Source organism: Hoplias malabaricus, chromosome 6 (assembly GCF_029633855.1).
Source record: "Hoplias malabaricus isolate fHopMal1 chromosome 6, fHopMal1.hap1, whole genome shotgun sequence".
NCBI lineage: Eukaryota > Metazoa > Chordata > Actinopteri > Characiformes > Erythrinidae > Hoplias > Hoplias malabaricus.
Genome location: NC_089805.1, coordinates 43,247,776 through 43,259,004, shown reverse-complemented (window position 1 = coordinate 43,259,004; position 11,229 = coordinate 43,247,776). Strand labels below are relative to the sequence as shown.

Genomic DNA, 11,229 nt, shown 5'->3' with positions numbered 1-11,229 from the left:
AGATTAGTCTGTTTCTCTCTTTGTATGTTTAGCTCTCTTCCTAGGTTTCTATGTCCAGTTCCCTTTCTCTGTCCTAGTCATTGTTTCCAAGTTTCTCTGTCTCAGTCTTTCTTTGTTTAAGTTTTCTCACTAGTTATCTTAGTCTGTCTTTGTATGGTTGTATTGTCTTGTAAATAAGTTACTGTGTTTTAGCAAGTGCGTCCGCCCAGAGCATCCTGACAGTTGGCTGAATGTTTTAGATCAGTGTTAATTTGTTCAAGATAACTTAACACTATTTAACAGTGCTTTAAGTGAATTAAATGTGTGAAAGTCTTTTCATGTTAGAATTAGTTGTAGCACCACCATGCTGCCCCTAATAATAATTATAATAATTACTATAATAAATGAGGGGCAGCAGGTAGTGTCGCAGTCACACAGCTCCAGGGACCTGGAGGTTGTGTGTTCAAATCCTGCTCCGGGTGACTGTCTGTGAGGAGTGTGGTGTGTTCTCCCCGTGTCTGCGTGGGTTTCCTCCGGATGAGTGTCTGTGAAGAGTTTGGTGTGTTCTCCCTGTGTCCACATGGGCTTCCTCCAGGTGCTCCGGTTTCTTCCCATGGTCCAAAAACACATTTTTGGTAGGTGGATTGGCGACTCAGTGGCCGTAGGTGTGAGTGAATGTGTGAGTGTGTGTGTGTTGCCTTGTGAAGGACTGGCACCCCCTCCAGAGTGTATTCCTGCCTTGCGCCCAATGATTCCAGGTAGGCTCTGGACCCACCGCGACCATGAACTGGATAAGCGGTTACAGATGAATGAATGAATGATTATTTTACTATAATAAAAATATTATTTTCAGAAGGTTGGGTAAAGAAAACAGTTGAAACATTTAGTAAGATCTTTACTGTCTACATTACTAATGTTTAGATCAGTGGTTTCAATCACTTTCATAGTTAGGCTACACACCCACTTTCATGCTTACGCTATAAAGACACAACAATACTCTTACTTAGATTCTGGACTTAATCCAGATGTAGTTGATCAGTTATGACATGTTGTTTGCTGTCCAAAATCTGCTTCTATAATTTAATTGATGTGTTTCACATGAATTCAAATGTTACTCAAATCATTATCTTCACTATGAACATTAAACTGTCAATTCCAATGGTGAGAGATGCACCAATTTTAAATTAAAGATGCAATATGTGGACATGTCTTGGCTGATTACCTACTTCTAGACAAAGTGGAATCATTTAAGTATTTAATTTGGAATCACCTGGTGTGTAGATCTTTTACAGAAAAACACATTGAAAGATGATTGATCAGGTGTAATATATTGACACACTGCACTTACATAAACACAGCTGCTGCATGTTAATCTGTTAAAAGGGAAATTTACGTTAATCAGTTTACTTCTAGTATAAGTTGCAGCTTTTACTTTTCACAGATATAATTTTTCAGTTTTTGGCATGAAGCATCAAACCATGAGCCTGTATATCCTCTTTCATTTCCAAGAGCAGCACAGTCCTCTCCTGAAGAATCCTCATGCTTCCAGTTATCAGGTTCATCAGGTTCATTCTTTCGCTCATACCAGAATCTGCAGAGAAACAGAAAACATTTGTTCCTCTCAGGTTCACTGTGTTGAAAATCCTCTCACTAAAGTCAGCATTGCAAGTCCAGGTATAGAAAAACCCCAAAACCCATTGTAATATGTTATAGAGTGAACATGGCTCTTACACTTCTTCTGTCTCAGTAAGGGGTTTGTTGTTCACCCACATCCACTTTCCTTCTGTCTCTAAATCATTCAGCCCAATCCAGTGATTCTCTTGAACACGTGAAGAAACAAAATCCTGATGCAGAATTGGAAAATATGTTAATACCTTGATACTTGGTATTGGCATCATATTCATATTTCACATCATCAGTGAATAAGTTAATTATGGATTGTTTGTTTTTTGGTTGTCCACCAAAGCTTAAGTCATTGCCAATGCATTCACAAGGTCTCTATAAATCACATAATGCTACAAAGCTAGAAGGGGAAGCACAAGCTTTTCCTGAGATACATAATCTTTTCAAACTGCTGCTAGGGCAGTGACATTGGAGATCAACACAGTCTAAGGAGAAATCTAATTACTTATGTATTATTGTTTTGTTATGAATCTATGCATTGGCTAGATTCATGCTAATGGATTGCTAATTGGATACCCTCTTGAATAATATATTGTTACTATTTTCTAATTACTCCCTGATAATGGCTAAGCCACCTGTTAACTGGAGATAATACTTATCCTCACTCTCAGTGATGACAGTTATCTCCTGTTAATGTAGCAGGATGGAGTTCTGCCATTGGTTTTACCTCCTATACTTCCCAGTTTGAGGATTTTCGGGTGGGGCTTTCAATTTAATGAGGGGAGCGGGCCTTCCTTGCGCTATATGTATCGGCACTGGTGGGCTGCTTGCCAAGGCATTTCCTGTTTCTCTCTCGCCGTCTGGTCCCTGTATTGGTAGCGTTCCGCATTACTGAAGTTTGTGCCTCGTGGTGGCTTGCTCCGTGACGATCGTAAACCGTAGGCTTGTGCTTGGATTGCCGGTGTCGGACGGTTGGATTACTGTGTTTGCATCATAGTGAGGGTATGTTGACTCTAGTTGGCATGTTTTATTAATGATCAGATTGGGAGATACTAATATTTCTTTTAATCTGGTGGGTGATAGTAGCAACCGTGCTGCATGGTTGGGTCGTTGCCGCTGCTGTACTCTCTGATTTTGACCGCAGTGGGGAACGCTGTGCTACTGTCTCCTGGTATGTATGCAGATTATCTTACTTTTTAAAAATTAGATTTTAGTTGAATGTATTGTTTAGTGTTTGTATTTTTTAGGTTCCTGAGCCTGGGTGGTCCTGGCTTTTGTCCAGTTCCTGCGGTGCTGCTGCTTTGTCTTGGGTTTTTGTTTCAAATATTGTTTGTTTGTTTTGTTTCTGTGATTTCTTTTGTATTTTTTCATTAATCATTACCAGCAAGTGCTCTGTGTGTGTGTGTGTTTGATGTGAAGAGTGGTGTCTTTTTTTGGAGTGAATGTTGATTTCTTTTCTTTTTTTTCCCCCTCTCTTTCTCCCTCTCTCTCCTGTCTAGACAGGAGCTGTGGGTCAGGGCAGGAGGTTATAGGGTTGGTTTGTGGAGTCCTGGTCACTCGTCCTGCAGTGTAGAGCACTGGGTGTGTAACCTGTGTGGTGTGATTACATATGGTGGTGGTATAGGGGACTCCCTTTGAGCTCAGTCTCTGCCATGGTAAGCCCGGCGCTGTTCTTGTCTAGTAATTATTTTACTGCTGATATTCATCCCAGTCCTGTTGGTTATATGAAACTTTGTTTTAAAATCTGTTAATAAATTTGGAAGTTTTGGAAATGCGTCTCTGGCCTCTTGATGTGAACGAACCTGAGTGTCTTTCTCATTTCATTTTTTTTTTTTATTAATTTTTTTTTCTTCTTCTCTGGGCCTTAACACCCCCTTTTTATTTCCTAGAGGGTGAAAGTCCCTTAGGTGGCGTAGTAGTGCTACATCACTTTTATTGTATATTCCTCCTGACCACTACCACCTCACCACATTAACAGGTGACTGTGCCATCATTAGGGAGTTATTAGAAGATGGTAACGATATTATATTTAGGTGGGTATACAAAGTAGAACACTTTACAACTCACCTGTTCCAGTTTGCTGGTGATTATAACCAGATGCCCGCCGTTCTCACTGCAGTCATCACGACTGTTTGTCCAGTTCAGTGTATCAGTGGAGAAGAGGTAACACTTTAAACCATAAAATGTCCAACCTTCTCCACAAAGTGCACATGTCTGATTTCCTAATGTGGAAAACAAGTTAAAAATGTATCTTGTCGAAATTAGGACTTCAGCTTAAATTTATTTTTATTTCAGTAAAAATCCCACATTTAATCTGAAGGAACTGTACCAGAATAATAGTCATTCAGAAGCTAAGGGACTTTTCACACCTGGCCCAAGGTTCGGGTTTGTTACATGTATATATGTATACTTTTGGTTCGAGAAGCTATGGCTTTGCACTGCAATTTAGTGATCAGTCTAAAGGACAGTCCTACATCCTGTTATCATTACCTACATTGCATCTCCCCATATTTAACATTGTTTGTTTAAAATGAAGTGTTGTCAGCAAGAGTTAGCTGTTGCATCTGGGGTGGTAGTGTGGCCTAGAAGAGAGCTATCTAGACAAATAGTATCCTCATGCAAAGCATCATCCAGAAGTGGACAGCTTATGGAACTACTGTTAACCTTCCACAGTCCAAACGGTCAAGGCTGACCCTAGAACAACAAGGAGGGAGCTCAGGGAAGGGCTCATGGTGGTGGGAAATTGATTTCAAATAGCATAAGTAACATACTCCATCTGTCTCCATTCCAGGTGGGCCCATAAGGTACCTTTATATTCAAAGCGTCATGTCAAATCTAAAGTGCTCATGATCACTTGGAGTATTCTGAGGCAGATTTGTTCAAGGTTCTCTGGTCTGATGAAACTAAGATTGAGGTATTTGGTGCCAACAACACCCCGGGGCATTTGGCATACAACCCCAAGAATACCATTCCTGCAGTCAAGCATAGTAGTGGCAGCATCATACTGTGGGGCAGCAGCTTAGCCAAGGGGCCTGGCCTTCTGGTCCGCATTCATGGGAAGATGGATAGCACAGTCTACCTGGAGATTTTGGCTAAAATCCTCCGCTCCTCCAACCACTTCTCCTCCAACAGGACAATGAAACCCAAGCACACGGCCAAGAAACGGTCTGGTTTAAAATATCAAGGCATGTCAGATCACCTCCGAGGGTTAAGAGGGAAAATATCAAGGTGTTGCAGTGACCTAGTCAGTCTCCTGACCTTACCGCAACTGAAAACTTTTGGAAGGAGCTCAAGATCAAAGTCTACAAGAGATAAACCCAGTAAACAATAAACCCAGGAAACCTGGAAAAGATCTGCATGGAAGAGTGGGCCAAGATTACTCCAGAGACTTGTGCTTGCCTGATCAGGTCTTATTTAAAAAAAATAATTAATACCTGTAATTGCAACCAAGGCTTATTCCACAAAATATTAAGCCTAGGTGTAGAATAATAATTGACCTTCTGGGGAACTTTGCAAAATCTTCTGCACTACTCCACCAGCTCCAGGTATCTGGCCAACTTTCTCTCATAACAGCAAAGATAGTGGACAGTTTGTTAAAATGCTTCTCTAAGGCCAATGATGGCCCCCACAGTCTGTCAAACATCTGCAAAATATCTTTAAGTATGATATAGAGGTATGTCTAGCAGCTAGAAATATCTCATTAAAATGTACACTACCCAAAAGTGGTGCAACAGGTTTTGTCACTGCCTCACCAGGTACATGGTCCTGGTGTTGTGTTCAATCCCTACCTGTGACTGTCCAAACTCACATGCTGGTAGGTAGACTGACTGTCCAAGTTTCCACAGGTGTTAGTGTGTGAATGAATATCTTAATATATAAATATTCCAGTGATCTTGTAAAGGGGATGTACTGAAGTTTATTGCTCACTCTAAATTACAATTACTTTAAATGTGTTAAAACCACAAGAGGCTGAAAACTCTACAGCTCTAAAACAAAAAAAAAACGTAAATTAAAATAAAAAAAAGAAATTTTAGTCAAAGACAACACAAGTAAACACAAAATGCAGTTTTTATTATTTACTGAGAAAAAAATACCAAACCTCCATGGCCCTGTGTGAATGGTAATGGTAGTGTGATTGTCTGGGGCTGTTTTGCTGCTTCAGGACCTGGAACACTTGCTGTGACAAATGGAACCGTGAATTCCACTGTCTACCAAAAAATCTTGAAGGAGAATGTCCGGCCATCTGTTCGTGACCTCAAGCTGAAATGAACTTGGGTTCTGCAGCAGAACAATGATTCAAAACACACCGGCAAGTCCACCTCTGAACGACTGAAGAAAAACAAAGTGAAGACTTTGGAGTGGCCTAGTCAAAGTCCTGACCTGAATCCTATTGAGTTGCTGTGACCTTAAAAAGGTGGTTCATGCTCGAAAACCCTCCAATGTGGCTGAATTACAACAATTATGCAAAAATGAGTGGGCCTAAATCCTCCACAGCTCTGTGAAAGACTCACTGCAAGTTAGCAGCAACAACTGCAATCAAGTGTTTGCCGTAAGGGTGGCCCAACCAGTTATTAAGTTTAGGGGGCACACAGGGCCATGTAGGTTTGGACCTTTTTCTCCCTTAATAATAAAAACCTTCATTTAAAAATTGAATTTTGCGTTTACTTGTGCTGTCTTTGACTGATATTTAAATTTGTTTGACTTGAAACATTTAAGAGTGACAAACATGCAAAAAAAAAAAAAAAATCATGAAGGGGGCAAACACTATTTCACCCCACTGTATGTGATGTGAAGCTAAAATAGATAACAGAACAAAATCTATGAACCCCAACCCCCAGATATCCCACAGACCATGGAGCACGGTGCTGTGCTAAATTTCAACAGAACTATTAATTATTGATTGTCCAGACATGTTTTTTATGGAGGTATATTGAAGAGTAAATTTGAGTGTTAGAAGTAAGACAGTCTGCTCATCTTACCATTGCAGTGAAAGAGCAAATTTTGAGCCCTGCGATACTCGACCTTCAGCTCTTCATACTTCCTTTGTGTTTCTAATGCAAAAAATAAAAAAGGTAGTGGTCTATTTAGTCAGCCTTCATTTTATTCCTCCAAATAGTTTGTCATTCAGGAGAAACAAAACAGGGTGCTAGATGTAAATTCTTCTGTGATTCCTTTTCCGGAAACCCAGTGCCACCAGGGTTTATATTTCTATTTCTATCTGTATGTCAACATTTTGGACTATTAATTTGAAATAATTACTTTTTTAAACATTGTTGATTAGTAACAAAAATGCTCAACACCAAAAGATGAATTTTTGACCTACCATTGGCATTGTGTTCCTGCACTGAGAGTCTCTGTACAGCTCTGGAATAATCTTCAGATAGTGCTTCAAAAGAGATGCCTTTACTCACATCTGTTCAGTAAAGGGAATATGAAATAGAAATGTCTTGCAGAGAGAAATAAACAAGTTTTACAGTGCTGTTAAGAATCATTTAGCCCCCTCGCCCCCCACACACCAAATTACAAACCGGATTCCAAAAAATTTGGGACACTAAACAAATTGTGAATAAAAACTGAATGCAATGATGTGGTGGTGCCAACATCTAATATTTTATTCAGAATAGAACACAAATCACAGATCAAAAGTTTAAACTGAGAGAATATCATTTTAAGGGAAAAATGTTTCAAAATTTCATGGCATCAACAAATCCCAAAAAAGTTGGGACACGGCCATTTTTTACCACTGTGTGGCAACTCAAGTTTAGAAATAGGAATGCTCTCCCATTCATGTCTAATACAGGCCTCTAACTGTTCAATCGTCTTGGGCCTTCTTTGTCACACCTTCCTCTTTATGATGCGCCAAATGTTCTCTATAGGTGAAAGATCTGGACTGCAGGCTGCCATTTCAGTACCCGGATCCTTCTCCTACGTAGCCATGATGTTGTGATTGCTGCAGAATGTGGTCTGTCATTATCTTGTTGAAAAATGCAGGGTCTTCCCTGAAAGAGATGACGTCTAGATGGGAGCATATGTTGTTCTAGAACCTGAACATAGTTCTCTGCATTAATGGTGCCTTTCCAGACATGCAAGCTGCCCATGCCACAAGCACTCATGCAACCCCATACCATCAGTGATGCAGGCTTCTGAATGGAGCGTTGATAACAACTTGTGTTATACTTGTCCTCTCTGGTCCGGATGACATGGCATTCCAATGTTCCATAAAGAACTTCAAATCGTGACTCATCTGACCATCTTCCATTTTGCTCCATTTTAAAAGACCAATGGCCCAATGCAAACAGCTGAGCTTGTGGAGCTTGCTTAGAAATGGCTTCCTCTTTGCACTGTAGAGTTTCAGCTGGCAACGGCAGATGGCACGGTGGATTGTGTTCACTGACAATGCTTTCTGGAAGTATTCCTGAGCCCATTCTGTTATTTCCTTGACAGTGGCATTCCTGTTTGAGGTGCAGTGACGTTTAAGGGCCCGGAGATCACGAGCATCCAGTAGAGTTTTACGGCCTTGACCCTTACGCACAGCGATTGTTCCAGATTCTCTAAATCTTTTGATGTTGTTATGCACGGTTGATGATGATAACTTAAAAGTCTTTGCTATTTTACGCTGGGTAACACCATTCTGGTATCGCTGCACTAGCTTTCTGTGCAACAATGGTGGAATTGGTGATCCTCTAACCATCTTGACTTCAGAAAAGACACAGACACTCTGAGAAGCTCTTTTTATACCCAATCATGTTGTCAATTGGCCTAATTAGTGTTAATTGGTCTTACAGCTGTTCGTTATATGCTCAATTTCCTTTTTCCAGCCACTTATTGCTACTTGTCCCAACTTTTTTGGGTTTTGTTGACACTGTGAAATTTTGAATCAACATATTTTTCCTTTAAAATGTTACATTTACTCAGATTAAACTTTTTGATCTGTTCTATTACGAATAAAATATTGACATTTGCCATCTCCACATCATTGCATTCAGTTTTTTTCCACAATTTGTTTAGTGTCCTAACTTTTCTGGAATCCAGTTTGTACATCATCATGTCTCGATCCATCAACCCAAATGTTCCCTTATTGGTGCCTTGGTGCCACATCATTGCATTCAGTTTTTATTCACAATTTGTTTAGTGTCCCAACTTTTTTGGAATCCGGTTTGTATTAAACATTTTCAATACTAAAAGTTGTGATTGTTTCAGATCTTTTATCATCCAGTATCCAGCACGGTGTTAAATGTCCCTAGTTGGACCATTAGCTGATGAGCTGAATCAGTTTTAAGAAGTGAAAATTTTGGGACATGAAAAAGTTAAATTGTGTTGGTCAAGGGGGTCACATTAGACATGTGACAGAGTAACAGAGTAATGCTCTCCATAAATCTATGCATTCTGTTAACTGAGCAAGTTTGTTAAGTTAGGCCACTAAATATTTCTTTGTTTGTTGCTGTTAGCTTTTTGTTGATTAGTTTTTGAGGGTGTTATTTTCTTGCTGCATTACAGAGTGAAACAGAATGATACTCACACAGGATCCAACCAGCACAGAGACCCACCCAAGTGCAGAGCAAAAGGACAGAGAAAACAGCCAGAACATTCTTCAGAGTTTGTGTAGAACACAGATGACTCCTCCCTCTCACTGACTGGACAGTGTGGTCCAAAATATCTGAGACAAATCACTTCATGTCACTTCAAACACACAACAAAGGGCATGGACCTATGGCTCTAAAATAATGTGCAAAAATCTAAAACTGATTTCTTCTCATCTCCAGTAAAAATAACTGCAGTAGTTCTTTTATCAAGATAAAAAGCAGTGTGGTTATTCTCATTCCTATATTAAACTTTAGAATTTGGTTTAGAATCTGCTTCTCACAGTCCAAACCATTGTAAATGTGATGTTGAGCAGCAAATCCAAAATTCCACCTAGGATTTTTAAAGTTTATTTATTTATTTTTGTTTGTTTGATAAATGCTTGTTTTGTGTTCATTTCCCTCAGTGAGTGCTGAGTTAGTCCTCTCAGCTATGTATATATTCCGATCTGACAAGTGAATGCACATTCATTGTCTCATCTCTTCCTCAGAGATTAAAAATTTAAGATGGGGATATTTTAATGTGACACCAAATCTTGCAGTTATTAGTCCAACTTTCTCTGCATCTTTTAGTAACTTTCTTAGCTCCAGTATCAAAATATGTCATTTTTCCATTTTCCTTCATCTTTCCTTATTAATTCAGTTATGTTTGACTAGAAAGGACTAAAGACTAATTTCACAATTTTGAATAACATTAAAACTATACTAAATAATACATTTAAATTACCTTATAGTGCACATGTTACTTCTGATATTTCCAAACCCCCTGTATCATTATATTCCATCTTACAAACACAATTAGATTTGCAGTTTTTTTAAGTCTTTTCAAAACAAAACCAACAAATAAGCAAATAAATTAGACTCTACCTGATGAATTATGACATTCTTCATTTCCAGGATTTTTTGAGAGCTGAACATTTGTTCTTTCATAGATGTTCTCCATTTAATCAGCTCCACCACACACCACCACCCCAAAGAAACTCACATCAGGAAACATGAAGAAGTCTTATTTATACAGAAACAGACAGGAAGTGTGCTACCCAAGGCTGTTTTATATTACTGATTTAATCCTACAGGAATTCAGACACATTTGCTAACTTATTAAATTAATATACTGTTTTTATTAATACAGTTCAGAGTATTATTACTAAAGTTATATTCTTAAACATAGAAAGAGTTCATCCATCAAACCTGCTCTGAACAAACAATGTTATTTAGGAATCTGCCTGGAGAAAGTCTGACAAATGCCAATGTGTTGTTATTAAAAATGTTTTTAATATTTCCCAAGCACTGGGCTGGAGCAGTGGAACTGTGTTCTCTAGAGTGATGACACTCCGTCCAAAATGTTTCGGATGTGTGGGAGTGGTGTTTTTGATATTGAGCAAATCACCAAACACTAAGACACCTAGAGACACATTAGCCACCACCAACAGACACTGAAGGTTGTGCATTGAAGTCCTGCTCTGAGTGACTGTCTGTGATGAGTGTGGTGTGTTTCTTCCCATGGGTTTCCTCTCACGGACCAAAAACACACATTGGTAGGTGGATTGGTGACTCAAAAGTTTCCCTAGGTGTAAGACAATGTGTGAGTACGTGTCGCCCTGTGAATGACTCATTCAGGGTGTGTTCCAGACCCACCGTGACCATGAACTGGATAAGGTTACAGACAATGAATGAATGGTCTTAAAACACTTTGTAAACCAGCATTACAGCAGCCTCCACACATACACCTAAACAATCTCCTAGAAATAACCTATTACCTACATATAACCTGTACCATCTATAACACACTATCTGCTTTGTAGTGCATCCTATTAACTAACAAACATCTACAAAATTCTGATAATACTTTTAAAACACACATCTATCGTATCTTACTCTTATCCACAAAACAATTACTAACATTCCTGCACAGTACTCACTTCAATCTTTCTAGAAACTAGTCTTGACATGTTTGTTTAGCACATTATCTAATAAGACCCCTGTTTACAAGGGCTGTACATAAAATATTTAAATTGCAGTTGAAATCAATATTTTTCAGACATGT

At 39.1% G+C, this 11,229-nt stretch overlaps 1 protein-coding gene across 1 annotated transcript; it reads right to left on the bottom strand.

Annotated features, from left to right (window-relative positions):
• Positions 1–844: 844 nt before the first annotated feature.
• LOC136700504 (CD209 antigen-like protein E) lies at positions 845–10,157 on the bottom strand. The gene is made up of 7 exons (XM_066675889.1): positions 10,050–10,157; positions 9,122–9,259; positions 6,926–7,015; positions 6,582–6,653; positions 3,670–3,824; positions 1,711–1,823; positions 845–1,570 (listed from the first exon to the last, which is right to left on the bottom strand). The coding sequence occupies exons 1-7, from the start codon at positions 10,123–10,125 to the stop codon at positions 1,408–1,410; spliced, it is 807 nt and encodes a 268-aa protein (XP_066531986.1). The 5' UTR covers positions 10,126–10,157; the 3' UTR covers positions 845–1,407.
• Positions 10,158–11,229: the final 1,072 nt, after the last annotated feature.

What these genes read in the sequence shown, in the direction of transcription:
- LOC136700504 (XM_066675889.1), bottom strand. Translation starts at nt 10,125, where the DNA reads ATGGAGAACATCTATGAAAGAACAAATGTTCAGCTCTCAAAAAATCCT. An exon ending in TTTGCTCTTTCACTGCAATG is followed by an intron (nt 3,825 to 6,581) that starts GTAAGATGAGCA and finishes TTTCCACATTAG; the next exon opens with GAAATCAGACATGTGCACTT. An exon ending in CTTACTGAGACAGAAGAAGT is followed by an intron (nt 1,571 to 1,710) that starts GTAAGAGCCATG and finishes GTTTCTCTGCAG; the next exon opens with ATTCTGGTATGAGCGAAAGA.